General features: G+C 33.4%; 2 protein-coding genes across 2 annotated transcripts in view; both read left to right on the top strand.

The window, feature by feature from the left end:
* LOC139520556 (protein mono-ADP-ribosyltransferase PARP14-like) overlaps window positions 1-878 on the top strand; it is a 41,172-nt gene extending 40,294 nt beyond the window's left edge. The window contains exon 22 of the mRNA XM_071313328.1: window positions 77-878. Coding sequence (XP_071169429.1) covers window positions 77-366 — 290 coding nt within the window. The 3' untranslated portion in view covers window positions 367-878. The remainder of the gene's footprint in view (window positions 1-76) is intronic.
* Window positions 879-3,312: 2,434 nt separating this feature from the next.
* LOC139520558 (protein mono-ADP-ribosyltransferase PARP15-like) lies at window positions 3,313-8,678 on the top strand. Its single transcript, XM_071313330.1, has 5 exons — window positions 3,313-3,496; window positions 5,578-5,993; window positions 6,526-6,677; window positions 7,196-7,373; window positions 7,645-8,678. Exons 2-5 carry the CDS (start codon window positions 5,987-5,989, stop codon window positions 7,932-7,934), a joined length of 627 nt encoding a protein of 208 aa, XP_071169431.1. The 5' UTR covers window positions 3,313-3,496; window positions 5,578-5,986; the 3' UTR covers window positions 7,935-8,678.
* The last annotated feature ends 7,478 nt before the right edge of the window (window positions 8,679-16,156 follow it).

The raw sequence follows: 16,156 nt of genomic DNA, 5'->3' as shown, positions 1-16,156 counted from the left end.
CGATAGATAAATATATCAAATCTACATACAATAAGGTTAGTAACCACAATGTGAAAGAATTTATTACTTTTTTCAGCGGTTGCATATGGTAATGGTGTATACTTTGCTGTCAATCCAACGTATTCTGCTCAAGCCCAGTATGCTCGTCCTGACCCTAATGGTAACAAGAGGATGTATATGTGTAAAGTTCTTGTAGGAGAATACACAAAAGGACAGGGTGGCATGAAAGTACCACCACCTAAACCAGGAGCTGCTGGTGGCCATATTTTATATGACAGTGTCGTTGACAATCCTCAGAGTCCTGGTATCGTCGTTATATTCCATGATACACAGGCTTATCCTGAATATCTCATTGTGTTTAAATGATACAGCATTACTATGTGTAAGCCCAATTCCATAAATTATATTGGAATTCAAAAGCAAAATTTCGATGCTTACTATAGTTAGATGAATTCGAATTGTAAGAAGTTTTGACATTTTGATAATTTCATTAATAATGGATTATAAATTTCATTAAAGTTTTATCACAAGTTGGTAAAACTTGACAATACTAGATAATCTAAATGATCAAATCTTATCCTCCATGCACTCAAATAGGCTTTCCCTCTACAGTATGAAATTGACATTATGTATGATAACTTCTGATTTTTAGTTGATTTTTATGCTTTAATTATTTAGACAATAGCCATGATTGTGATATGTAATGAAGACTGTTGTAATTTCATTATTAAGGTTCCATGAAATTTCTTTGCCAAAATTATTTGTTTAAGTAACTTTAATGTGCTTTATCTAGGTCCCATGTTATTTCTGTGAACAACCATATTTTGTATAAGAAACATTAATGTGCCATTGTTTTAAATAAATTATTCAAATAAAAATATCTTGATCTTAACACCAACTTTAAACTGATCAACCAACCCATCCCATTTGCCCCAATCCAGCCTAAGTCCTGATTGCACCAAACATATATTATATCTCATATTACCATCCAGATATATTAAGAGCTGCCCCAGCTGAGCTGTATTTACAACAGGGAGTCAATCTAGCAATTCATGGCCAATAAACTCTTTCCAAATGTTTTTTTTTATACAACTGCAAAACATTTTACAGTCATATATTGGTATCAACTTGTCAAGAGTCGTAAGTGTCGTCCAAAGACATTTGGTTTCTGGACAATAACTTTAGTATAAGTAAATAGAAATCTATGAAATTTGAACACCAGGTTTAAAACCACAAAAGGAAGGTTGGGATTGATTTTGGGAGTTATGGTATTAACAGTTTAGGCTAAGGGGACAAAACTAGCATTTTTGTAGCTTCTGGACAATAACTTGTGTGTAAGTGTAAAGATCTCTCTGGTCCTTTATTGTTCTTTTAGAAGATAATTTACAAACAAAAATTGTGAAATGCGGCAGAAATCTGTATGGATGTCAGTATCATATAGATTACTATGTTAATGGTATAAGCCTTTGAATTTTCTGTTATCCTAAAAATGCTCCAGAATATCAGGAACAAGAGGAGGTATTATAGGGCCAGAGAAACTCTTTAAAAAACAAGTCACTGTACATGTGTTTTCATAAACATCTATTTTTTGTACGTCTTTGGATTTCTAATGTTTGGCTTTGAGCATTCCTGATGAAGGTAAATCCAGAAAAGCAATTCTGACGCAAGAAATTATTAAACGTGTTGTTTTCGATATTATACTCAAAGTTACCTGGTAACAGTAACTCAAAACAATTGCTTATTCTCAAAACAAAACGTTCTCAATGAATTATAGAAATAAACTCATCATAGATACCACGTTTTGCCAAATACAGCTAAGGTTATCTATTCTTGAGGTAAAAAAGCCTTAGTATTTTAAAAATTCTAAATTATGTGAACAGTTAATTCATAATTATGAACATATCAATGATAACTGAAGTCAACACAAAAGTGCTGACTACCGGGCTTGTGATACTCTCGGAGGAATAAATCTCCACCAGCAGTAGCATCGCCCCTGTGGTTGTAAATCTATCATCATAGATACCAAGATTAAAATTTCATATTTACGCCAGACGTGCGTTTCGTCTACAAAAGACTCATCAGTGACGCTAGAATAAAAAAATGTTAAAAGGTCAAATAAAGTACGAATTTGAAGCGCATTGAGGAACAAAAATTTCTGAACGTTTTGCCAAATACAGCTAAGGTAATCTATTCCATAGGTACAAAAGTCTTAGTATTTCACAAATTCAAAGTTTTGTGAACAGTAAATAATAATTATGAACATATCAATGATAACTCAAGTCAACACAGAAGTGCTGACTACCGGGCTTGTGATACCCTCGGGGAAATAAATCTCCCAATATGTATAAGTCAAGTTTATTTCATAAACTGGCACGCAAACCGAATGACAAATAAGCACCGAACAACTTGATTTTACACCTACGCTACCAACAAAGGTAGCATTAGAATACCGCTGCAATATAGTCATAATTATATTAAGCAACAAAATCATTCGGGTAACGTCGGAAAATAACAGAAATACTAAACTTCAACGAAAGGAAACACCAGCAAACAAAGAAACTGACTGCAGATTACAGCTGTCATATTCCTAACCTGGTAAAGGTCATTTTAAGACAAAATGTTGGATTGAATTTGGTTTTATGAACCTTTAATTTATAATGCAATGTTAAAATAACCACTAAAACGACAACTCTACGTTACGAAATACAGTAAAATTTACAAATTAAAAACCGCAAGAACTATCTGCTTAACTATCTGTTCATTTATGTTTGAGGCCGTGTCCCCTCGGTCGTGGTCCAGTGATTTTGAAATTGATAACTGCTATACTTGTGTTCGAACAAACAATGTCCTTAAACCTGCATTACTTTCCCGTAGGTCATGATCCACTGACTTTGAATTAGAAAGCATCTTCTGATATTAAGTTGTCTGCTTTAGTTAGCTTAAAAACTATCTGTGATATATCAATGACATTTTTTTTTTAAAGTTTTCTGCATAAGTTTGTTTAATAAACACTTCTTTTGATAGAAAATTTTACACTTTAAAATTCCATTAATATCACCACATCTCAATTTGTTGACCATCATTAGGCCCAGCGCTATGGGTCATAGTCCAAAAACTTATTAATTTGCAATGTTACTGTCCATCAGTTTATTTTGTCTGAGTTCCGTCGATAGGCGACATATTTCTGTGTCGACAAAATTTATAAAAACTAAGACTGTTATAATAATTGTCTCTAATTACACAATATAACGACGCTACATCCGAATAAAACAAGCACTCATATATACAAAACAATTTGCCTCTGTGGATTTAAGCAGTATCTACAAAGCAATGGAAAGTCAGTAAGATGCCAAGCTCTGTTCTTAATCTTGTTGTTTATGCCAAGAAACAGAATGATGCAGATTCAGCGCTACGATCGTTAGAAGAGAGCTTGATCAATGATTATAAAGAAAAAGTTATAGAGGATCCAGTTATTAAAGATCTCTCAAAAGATCAGGTGAGGTTTATTAATTAGGACAATGGCTTTGTACATGATTTTCTTAAGGTTTACCAAATTTAATAAATATAAAATTATAGAATTGTCAAGCCACAATTTCAGCTGGAGCTTGGGCCTCATAACTGGAGAATTTTTATCGACATTTTTATTGACGTACTCAATGATTTTTGGTGTTTAAACTGCACATTTTCTTTCTTTTGTTAATAATTCTATAACTCCATAGCCATTTTTACTTGATAGAAATAGAAGATAAGGGTTTTTCAAATATTTATTGATTATATATAACGTTCAAGATAAAGGGATTAGCCATCATATATAGTTGGTAAAAAGTATCTCTGCTTAAGCTACATTGTCAAGTTTGGTACCACTACTGAACAGTGGTGTTGAATTGATAGAGTTTTGAGCTTTCTGGTGGGTTTGCTGTCTAAATGTTTGGTCAAGTAATTAGGGTCACCATAGTCAGCTTTGCAAAAAGTGTAGTAGGCATACATATCATATTTGAGTTCATTAAGACATTTGTCTTTCAGGTTAAGTAATATAACTGTTCAATGTTTTTAACAGCTTCAAATTAAAGTCGTTGTTAGTACAACTTAAATTAATCCATTGTCAGTATTTCACTTTTAATCATCCAGGCATGTGTCTTAAACTTGCTAATTGATCACCAGATGATTGGCAATACTCTGTTATTGCTGTATATACAAGTCTAATCCTGAAAACCTTCATAGATAACTCGAGGCTATTTACTTTTTGACATCAAAAACAGTTACAGGAAACTTCCGTTTTTCTCGAACTTTTCCAATATCAATTTCTAGTTTCTCAGACTTTTTCTCTGTCAGTATCAATTTTGTAAACAAAAATTTCTACTGAAAATTTTCTGAGGTTGATATTTTCAATTTTGGTCCTCAATGCTCTTCAACTTCGTACTTTATTTGGCCTTTTTAACTTTTTTGGATTCGAGCGTCACTGATGAGTCTTTTGTAGACGAAACGCGCGTCTGGCGTATATACAAAATTTAGTCCTGGTATCTAGGATGAGTTTATTTTCAAAAGGCGGAAGGTTTCAAATTTTAAGGGGAGGGACAGAAGAGGGTCTCAAAAGCGGGTGATTTTGACTCCTGCTGGTAGAATCACATGTATGAAATTAAGAAGATGTGGTTTGATTGCCAATGAGATAACTTTCCAGCAGAGGAGAAATGATGCAGAAATTAGCAAATTAAATTCTGTTTGAAAACCCCAGTTTTAAAACTCACAAAGTTTAATAATTTTAATTCTTATAAGGCATTTATTTAGAATCATCTGTTTTTAAGTGTCATAAATATACAAGACTTAAAAAAAGATAGATGTAATTTTGCATAACTAGTATAGGACATGCATTTTGCTTATTGCTGATGCAGTAAAATAATGATATATATACTCAGCTAATGTTTTTGGATCATATATCACTTAGACAAAATACATATGATAGTTGCATAAGAGGGGCAAAAGATACCAGAGGGAGAGTCAAACTCATAGATTGGAAATAAACTGACAGAGCCATGGCTAAAAAATAAAAAGACAAACAGACAAATAATAGTACACAAGACACAACATAAAAAACTAAAGACTTATCAACACAGTCATGTTATTTGATTTGAAAAAATGATTTGAAAATACTCTATTAGATTTACATCAAATTATATTGCATTACATCTTTAATCACATCCTTTATCTGATCTGTCCAACTAGTTGGTGACTTACATTGGTTATATACGAAAAAAGTAAAATACAAAATTTGTTCTTCGAGGAAAATACAAAACAGAAAGTCCCTAATCAAATGGCATAATAAAAAAAAAAAAAAAATTCAAGTTCATGCAACCATTTCAGAATTGTTTTTATTTTTTTGTAAAATTTTCAAATAAAGAAAATCTTCATTACCTTTTATTATTCATTTATTTTGTAGAATGTATCCATGACTGCTCATTCATTCAAGTTAAAAAAGAAAGACCACCTAACCCCCTTTTCTCTTAATTCTGTCACAGCCTTCTAATACTGTCATTGTAGTATAATATCAAACTTAAATATGTAATATTTTCTTATATGTAGGAAGCTAAAATTATGAAGTTAGAAGAAACATGTGAAGTAGAGATAGATATTAATAAGAGAATAGGTCGTATCAAAGTCAGAGGTTTAATAGAAAATCTGTCAGAGGCAATGGATGAGGTCCACAAAATCCTACGTGACATTGACAGACAGAAACAGAAACAACAACATGCTAAGTTAGTAGCAGACATGTAGCAGTGGTATTTTATTTCTGTATAAGATACTGGGCAAAAACTGGAGGATTATCCCGCAGAAGTTAATCTACTTTTAGAACAAGCATTAAAAAAACAATGAACCACAGGCATTCTTCCTGGATAACAGTGGAAATAAGTATATTGTGGATTTTACTAATTATGAGGAATATCCTGAGGATGATCCATCTGATACTGTGGCTGTCCTCAGAAAGTCTAAAATGACAGGTAAATATGGATACCAGTTTAAACCTGGGAATTCATGGGGATAGATGCATATTCTGTACACTTTTAATAATTATTTAACCAACCTTCAGGAGTGAGGATCATATTTCCATTACTCTGTCCATCCTATTTTCCTCTTGTTCAACAAATATGTCATACACGCTGTTCTTAGAAACAATTGAACATAATGTTTTTTTTCGGTTTTGTCAGTAGTTTGGATTTGGTGACTTGTAACATGGTACTCCTAAGATCTGTCATAAACTGTATACTGATATTTTTTATTTTTCAATATTTAAATAATAAAAAAAAAAAAAAAAAAATTCACACTATTCTTCATTTCTACTAATAAGAATGTTTATTTGTTCAGCTGCTTGGCATCAACTATTCATAATGTGGGAGGGCTTTTCAAATCTGAGTCACCTACATCCTGTTTCTGTAACTGAAGTATGAGTAGTGGTAGGCTTGCCATGATAATACATTCAACTCTTGACTAATATATATATAGCATTGTAATAAGTTGTATGTATGATTGCAGGTTCTGGTTTTGATATGCCATCTAACTGGGCAGCCATGGATCAAAATGAGAATATAAAGATTGTTACATTACAACCTGCTGATAAAGAATACCAAGATGTGGTTGAAGATTTTCAGACAAATATGGCAGGAAACTATAACAGCATTGTTAAGGTGTTACAGTTAGGATTCTACGTCTTAAAAATTATCTCCCCATTATGCCAACTTTTGTTTTCAATTGTGAAAATAAAAGCCATTGTATAGATGATGCACTGTCAATTTTAATGTTTAAAATCTTTAAATTAATCTTCATAGCATCATTTAAATCCTTATATAACAGTTTTTTTTAAAGACAAATATATCTACTAATGCATTTTCAAAAATTCTAAAAACACCAAAACTAAATCTAATTAGATATTTTGTGAAAGGGAAGATATTTTCAGAAGTTGATGAATAATTATCCATAAAAAAATATTTTTCTGAATTTACATGCATGCACAAAAAAGATCAACAAGTAAAATCTGTTGTCAAGTCCTTTAAGTAAAAAATGGTGATTCAAATTCATCTACTCAGTTGTTATGACGTATTAAAAAATTAACTTTCTTGACTCATTGCATGTAGGTTTCTTTGGAATCTGTAATTTTGATTTATCTTATGGAGATACATAAAATATTTTATTTTTGTCTTTTTAGATGGAGAAAATACAGAACAGAACTTTACAGCAACAATATGTAGCTAAGAAAAAGTCGATGGATTCTACAAATACTACAGGAACTAAAAATGAACGTAATCTTTGGCATGGTACAGCCATGGAAGCAGTCGATAGCATCAACACTTATGGATTCAACAGAAGCTATTGTGGAAAGAATGGTAATAAAAAAACAACAAAAAGCAAATTTACATGAAGAGATCCCAACCTTTTGAAATATTTTTTGTTGTTGCTGCATTTCCTCTTTAAATTTGTTTTGGATTTATTCAAATGAAATATTATAGTTTTTTTTGTTCCAATATCTACCTTTTTCATACTCTGTAGTTTTTTTAATTTGTTTTCAAATGATCCACAGTTGTTACTAATAAAAATCTACCTGCATTGCAATTGCTTAAATGACACAATGTGAAAGAATTTATCACTTTTTTTCAGCGGTTGCATATGGTAATGGAGTTTACTTCGCAGCCAATCCAACATATTCTGCTCAAGCCCAGTATGCTCGTCCTGATCCAAATGGTAACAAGAGGATGTATATGTGTAAAGTTCTAGTGGGAGAATTCACCAAAGGACAGGGTGGCATGAAAGTACCACCACCTAAACCAGGAGCTGCTGGTGGCCATATCTTATATGACAGTGTCGTTGACAATCCTCAGAGTCCTTGCATCTTTGTTATATTCCATGATACACAGGCTTATCCTGAATATCTCATTGTGTTTAAATGATACAGAGTTACTATGTGTAAGCCCAATTCCATAAATTATATTTGAAAGTATAAAGCAAAATTTCATGAAGTTTATATTTACTATAATTGGACCCTTCTGAAATTTCATTAAAGAATGTTTACTATATAGCTATAGTTGGATGAATTCCATTTGTAATGAAGTTTTGACATTTTGATAATTTCATCAATTTAATAAAAGCTTTATCATCATGCAAGCATTTGCTTTATTTTTGTGAAAATATTCAACCAGTACTCATGTGATTGTATATTTGTGCATTTTTAAGCAGCTTTCCTTACAAAAATCATGTTTTCTACTCTTTGAAATGTACCAGTTCTTACTTCTGTAACTAGTAACATATTTTGGTTTTGTGTTTGGGTGTACTTGATTTATACTTTTTAAGTTTTTGCAGCAGCTAAAGAAATGTGTTAATTTGCTGTATATTCAAAGACAGTTTCATACTTATCTTATTTCATAATAATTAAATGGCTAATCAAATAAATCATAGCTTTTGACAACAGAACTCTTTCCACTGTTAAAAGTGTGTAAAAAATATTTATTATAGACGATCTATTAATTGGTGTCAGAGCCCTGACAGTTTGCATTAAAATTTGTAGCATGGAACAATGTACAAAATTTTACTTTCTTTGAAATTTCTATGAATTATCTGTATTTTAATTTGTGGTTAAACTCATATTTATTTGTAATAATTACCTTTCAGTCAATAAAAAGTATGTTGTAAACATATGATACAGTGATTTTTTCAGGTGTATTTTACCATTCAGTAAAATATTTTACCGGTCCAGTTTGTCATCAAATAGCTAAACGAAAACTGACACACAAATTGATGTAAGGCGTTGGTTTTTATACGACCACAAAAAAATTTTGTGGTCGTATATTGGTATGACGTCGGCGTCGTTGTCGTCATTGTTGTCGTCATTGTCCCAAGACACATTGGTTTTCACACTATAACTTTAGTTTAAGTTAATTGAAATCTATAAAATTTAAACACAAGGTTTATGACCACAAAGGAAGGTTGGGATTGATTTTGGGAGTTGAGGTCCCAACAGTTTAGGAAAAAGGGGCCAAAAAAAGGGCCCAAATAAGCATTTTTCTTGGTTTTCGCATAATAACTTTAGTATAAGTAAATAGGAATCTATGAAATTTAAATACAAAGGTTTATGAAAACAAAAGGAAGGTTAGAAGTGATTTTGGGAGTTGAGGTCCAAACAGTTTAGGAATTAGGGGCCAAAAAAGGGCCCAAATAAGCATTTTTCTTGGTTTTCGCACCATAACTTTAGTTTAAGTAAATAGAAATCTATGAAATTTAAACACAAGGTTTATGACCATAAAAGGAAGGTTTGGATTGATTTTGGGAGTTTTGGTCCCATTAGTTTAAGAATTAGTGGCCCAATGGGTCCAAAATTAAACTTTGTTTGATTTCATCAAAAATTGAATTATTGGGGTCCTTTGATATGCGGAATCTAACTGTGTATGAAGATTCTTAATTTTTGGTCCCCTTTTCAAATTGGTGTACATTATTAAGGTCCAAAGGGTCCAAAGTTAAACTTAGTTTGATTTTAACAAATATTGAATTCTTGGTGTTCTTTGATATGCTGAATCTAAACATGTACTTAGATTTTTGATTATGGGCCCAGTTTTCAAGTTGGTCCAAATCGGGGTCCAAAATTAAACTTTGTTTGATTTCAACAAGAATTGAATTCTTGGGGTTCTTTGATATGCTGAAACTTAACATGTACTTAGATTTTAGATTTAATAAAAACTCCTTTTTTGACAGTTATATTATTTTAATGTAATCTATAAATTCAATAATTATTATAAAAAAAAAATTTTCTTGGTAAAATAAGACAAAACTAGCTAAGTCTAAACGATCTAATTGTATGCTCCATGCAGATATGATGTATAATTATTTCTGCTTTTCTCTTGATGTTTATGCTTAGATAATTCAGACAATAGCCATTATAAATGACTGTGATATGTAAGGAAGACTGTTGTAACTGGATTATTTAGGTTCAATGAAATTTCTTTGCAAAATGCAATGTATGGGAGTAACTTTATTGTGCCTCATTAAGTTTCCATTTTGTTTCTGTGAACAACCATATTTTTGTATAAGAAACTTAAATGTGCCATTCTTTGAAATGAATTATTTCAATACAATACAAAAACTGTGTATCTTTACACCAACTTTAAACTAATTAACCAACCCATTTGCCCCAATCCTGCCCGAAATCGTGATTGCACCAACCATATTTTTATATCCCATATTAGCACCTGGACTTTTTAAAAAACTGCCCCATCTGAACTGTGTTTACCTCAGTGAATTCAATCAAGCAATTCATGGCCAATAACTTTTTCCAGATGTGTTTTTTAAGAAATTATAACAACTTTATTGCTCTTTTAGGATATAATATGAAAGAACTGTGAAAAGTAATAGAAACCTAACTTAGATATTTGTCATTTAGTGGGTGGTTCGTTAATGTTATAGGCCCAATTTATTTTTTATAATCCTAAAAATGCATAGGTAGGTCAGGAACACAAGGAGGTATTATATTGCCAGATAAATTCAGGTCTGAAAAATTAGGTTACTGTGCTTTTGCAATCCTGGCCTGACATTAATAATTTGTGAGCAAGAAAATGAATCAAATAAAATAAACAAAAAAAGACTGAAAATACTAATTTTTCTGCTTGGGTGTGTGTGTACCAGCCACTGCATCTCAGCATACATCCCCATTGCCATCCGTTGCTTAATCTCGATAATTAATTTTATACATCAGCATCAGTTACAGTAAAACAAAAGTAATGTTTCCTGGAGGACCTTGCAGAAGGTAGATTATTTTCCATTATGATTTTTGGCACAAAAGCACGACATAGGGATAGTGGTCCAGGAGCGGCATTAGCTTCTTTAAAGCTTTATATTTAAGAAGGTGGAAGACCTGGAAGCTACATACTTTGTATATAGATTCCTCATTTTACGAAGTTTCCTTCTGTCACATGTCCATTGTCCTTGACCTCATTTTCATGGTTCAGTGACTACTTGAAAAAAAGTTAAGATTTTATGTAATGTTAATTTCTCTCTTATAATGAGTAAAAGGATAACTAGATTTGGTATGTGCATACCTTACAAGATTCTCATGTCTGTCAGACAGTTTTCACTTGATCCGTTTTGGTGGTCAAGTCCATATCTCAGATACTATAAGCAATAGGTCTAGTATATTCGGTGTATGGAAGGACTGTAAGGTGAACATGTCCAACTGGCAGGTGCATCTTACCTTGACCTCATTTTAAAGGGTCATTGCTTCTAGTTAAGTTTTGGTCTGTTTTATATGTTTATTGGTAACACGTCGTTGTCATATACCACACAAGCTAGTAGACTTAACCTTGGAGAAATACCACATACCTGGCAAGATTAGAGAAATGTTTCGGCACTATTTTAACAACTTTATAATGAGGTTTACAGTTGCAGACTACACAACAGCATGGCAAAGGCTTAAAGTTGGAATCGTTACAGGATGTACCATATCAGTAGTTTTATTCTCAGCAGCAATGAATATGCCAAACAAAATCAGCAGATAAGATGAGCAAACGAACATTAATTGATGACATGACAATAACAGCACAGTCAGTTCTGGAATGCAAGTGGATGCTACAAGATCTAGGTGAGCTTATAGACTGGGCACCGTATGAAGTGCAAGCCACCAAAGTCAAGGAGTCTGGTATTAAAGAAAGGAAATGTGCAAGACGGAAAGATCGGGATTGGAGGTGACATCATTGCAACAATCATGGAGAAACCGGTCAAACGCTTGGGCAAGTGGTTTTGAGACTATTTGAACGACAGAGAAAGCGTAGATGAGATGGTATCACAGGCAGGAAACTGGATGGACATTATTGACAAGTTTTGTTTACCTGGGAAGTACAAAGCGTGGTGCTACCAGCATGGAATATTACCAAGGATAACATGGCCTCTGTTGATGTACGAAGTACCTCTAACCAAGGTTGAAAGTTTAGAAAGGATGTTCAACAGACACTTACGCAAATGGCTTGGGGTTCCAAAGAGTTTAAGCAGCATTGGTTTGTACAGCACCAGTTCAAAACTTCAACTACCACTACCAATGTCTTCTATTACGTTTAAAGTCACCGAAACCAGACGAGTTATATTGTTAAGAGAGAGTAAAGATGACAAGGTGAAAGAGGCAAATGTTGATGTGAGAACAGGAAGGAAATGGGTGGCCAAGAGCGCCATTGAAGATGCAGAGAGTTTATTAAGACATAGAGACATAGTGGGAGTGGTAACATTAGGGCGACTTGGTTTTGGCAACATTCATCAACCATTATGGCAGTCAGCAGATACAAGACATAGAAGGGAACTTGTTCAGCAAGAAGTTCGTCGTGGAAAAGAAGAAGATCTACAAGTAAAAGCCGTCAGTATGAAACAACAAGGGCAATATATGAAATGGGAAATGGCAAGGTAAAAAAGAAAGATCAGTTGGCATGAGATGTGGAGAATGGACGGCCAGAAGAGAAGCTTCTTACTAAGATCAGTATACGACGTACTACCAACACCCACAAACCTTACAATGTGGAAACTGAGTGAAGACCCTAGTTGTAAGTTGTGCGGTAAGCCAACAAACCCAGAACATGTTTTGTCGTCTTACAGGACAGCTTTGAAGGATGGTAGATACACATGACGTCATGATCAAGTACTTCGAGAAATAGCAGCAGTCTTGGACACACAGAGAAGGAAGAAAACTAAGATTGAGAAGGGCCAAAGTTCATCAACTTCATCAAAGGAAGCGGAGTCATCAAAAAACACATACAGCAAAGCCAGTGGTATTCTAGCAACAGCAAATGACTGGGAGATGCAAGCCGACGTTGCGGGAAAGACCACCTTCCCAAGAGAGATTATAACAACAACCCTCCGATTAAACTTTGCGCTGTGGTCTAGAATCAGCAGACATGTCATTCTTGTAGAACTGACAGTGCTATGGGAAATAAGACTGGAAGAAGCCCATGAGAGAAAGCTTGCCTAGTACCAGGAATTGGTAACAGACATCCAAGAGAAGAATTGGAGGACACGGTATTTTCAAGTGGAGGTAGGCTGTAGAGGGCTTTGTTTCTCAAACATCGTGAAGAACCTTGGGATCCCTAGGACTAACTGGACCAGTAAGAAGCAGCTTGGTTGGAAAAGTTGGGAAACAGGCAGAGGAAGCCTCTGGTTGAGTATGGAGGAAGAGAGAAAAGCAGTGGAAGAGCTAGCTGGTTCCTGGCTGAGACTGATCAACTCAGTCGGCGCACTCCTTGCGATTGTCGTGGACAGCACCGAACCAGTCGAGGCGAGCATCCACCTGATGATAGAACCAGCTGAGCAGTGGATACACTGTATTTAAGGTAGGTATTGTGTCAGAAACTTGTTATGTGTCAAATATTTTTAAAATTACAATCCAAATTCAGACATGTATCAAGCGCGAATATTGTGTCAGGGTTGAACATCTGGGATCGTATCCAGCTGCGCTCATCGAAGCAATTTATTCTTATACTGTATACAGTAGATCTACTATATTTAGTGTTTGGAATGATTGTAAGGTGTATATGTCTAGCTGGCAGGTGTCATCTGACCTTGACCTCATTTTCATGGTTCAGTGGTTTTGGTTTATATTGTAAAGTTCCGGGGTTTTCTTGTCAGGATACTCGTTGTTACTTTTATTGGCCTCCGGTGAAGGAAGTAATAATAAAAAACCATAATGGAAGTTCATAAATCATATTATTACTATGTGAGAAATTCAACAAATACAGTATATGACATGCAATAAAATACGTTAATTATATAATAAGCAATACGACAAGGTGCATTACTTCCACAAAGTTTAATAAAACAATTCTTCCAGCTTCCTACACCAATATATAAATGGCCCGTGCGAAATAGTTAAAAGTTCTTAAAGTGACGTTCAACACCAAAAAACAATCAATCAATTTATTTACATTTGTACTTGTCCTTTTAAAACATCTTTTTTTATTAATAAGTTTATATTCAATAAAATGAGAATATAGTTTCATCTTTTGACCTCGAATGAATTCAAATCTGCATATTGTCCATATCAACCAATTCAGTACAATATATTTGTCACCATAGCTACACATCTCAACTATTGTTGGTTTATTATTTTTTTTCTATTGCAACGAAAAACACCCAACAATTATTAGGAAAGTGTAATGTTTTGAAACAGAAAAAAACCCCATTTAATTCTTAATTATCTAAGTCTTAAAAGACTTTGAAATAGTTCCCTTATCTGCAAGTTTGTCAGCTCTCAAAGTAAGCCATTTTAGTAAAATATTATAATAAACGTTTAGCAAAAGTAGTTTGGTAATTCCCTTGTAAAAGGGGAGCAACTATAATGCATAAAGTGTTCCATCACCCTTACAAACTTAATAGACGTTGATCATGCAATATCTCACCTTGTATACTAGGCTTACAATTCAGTACTCATGACAAGTTTATCATGCACCAAAAACTATTCAGTCTTGCTCAAATCATAACAGCTGGCAAGTCTAAGTCTAAGTTCAAATGTTTTGTAAATAATAACTATAGATGTTCAAATAAGAGGCAAAGTTTCGAATCGTTTCAACATTTAGTGAATAGCAATTTTCCAATTGACAGAAAACAGTCGTGTATCAATTGCTGTATAAAATCTTCAAAGATAACAGGCTTATAATTCAGTACACCATACTCACGTATTGTCTTTATAAGAATCACCAGTTGCACCCGAGTCAATACATTTCAGAAAGAATATCAACTACAAAATTTTCATAAATTTGAACAAATGTGTGCTTATTGGATAGTATCTGTCCTATGTCGTTACTTTAAAAGGTCAAAACAAATGCATCGTTTTACTTTGATGTTGAGAATATGTCAATTTGAAACGAAAATCATACAATTTCCATTTGATATTTACTCTATGAGAGCAGCAATATTGATTTATACTATAAAAGAGGAAACATTATCACAAACAATGTAAAAATACGAAGATGTGATATGATTGCCAAGGAGAACATCTCTCCACCAGACACCTAATGATATAGTCACCATGTGACCTACACCAATGAGCCAAACCAATACCGCATTGTAAGCTATCAAAAACTTCGAAATGACAAATATAAAACAATTAAAAAAAAAACTAACGTACCGATTTATGTTCACCACTACAACAAACGACAACCACTGAATACAGACTCCTAACTTTGGAGTGGCAGGTCAAAAATCTGTCTGGCTTAAATATGTGTGCTGATGACAAACACACCCCTAACCGTGGGTATAAACTTTTCACAAATTACCATAAATTGAAAAAGTTGTAAGCTTGTTTTAAAACTATTAAATACATACTCTAATTTATTTATAATACAACTTAATCATTGGATTCTCTAGTTATTCTTTTAATCGTTCAATACAAAAGAACAAAAAATACAAGTCGATAATCAAATGTCACTGACAATGTTCCGCAGGTCAATCCAAACACTATAGTACGTGAAATCAATAGTAATAAATTTAGAATTAACTACTAACACTTGTTTTTAATTCCTTCCATTGTCATTAGGTAACTTCCATAATATTACTATTAGGGAATGGGTGTGAGGGGATTTTTGGTATGAATTAGGGGTGGGTGTTTTGGGGATTTTTCCCCATTTGCGAATCTCGCTTAATGTATTTCATTCAAACTGTTATGCTTCACCAAATAGTATTTGAACTGTGTGCACACGAGTACTTTGCATTTTTTGTTTGACAATATACGCCTTTTTACCCTGTTATGGCAAGTTTGTTTACTGATCTCACCTAGGGAATAATCCTTTAACAAAAACCCCCGGGATATCAATCTCTCGAATCTTTGTAGGAAAAAGACAATCATGGACAATAACTTAAATAAAAAAAACTTACCAATTGAATTAATTCACATTTTTTAAATTTCGGTGCAAACCAGCTATACAGTATGTTTTTTTCGTCATTGAAACCCTATAACTGTTTACAACGCAAAATAGACATTATACAGAATTTAGAATTCTTGCAATCACTGAAAGGTTGTTCAAAGCAAACAGCAACTAACATGCTGTATTTAAGACGTAACATCACTCACTACAAGAACCTGTGGTTCATATGATTCTTCACATATTTAAAACAATATTCTGACATTAAATCCACTCGGACGCTACCGCTGCTG

Source organism: Mytilus edulis, chromosome 4, assembly GCF_963676685.1.
Source record: "Mytilus edulis chromosome 4, xbMytEdul2.2, whole genome shotgun sequence".
NCBI lineage: Eukaryota > Metazoa > Mollusca > Bivalvia > Mytilida > Mytilidae > Mytilus > Mytilus edulis.
The sequence above is the reverse complement of the archived record's forward strand: the minus strand, read 5'-3'. Positions and strand labels throughout refer to the sequence as shown.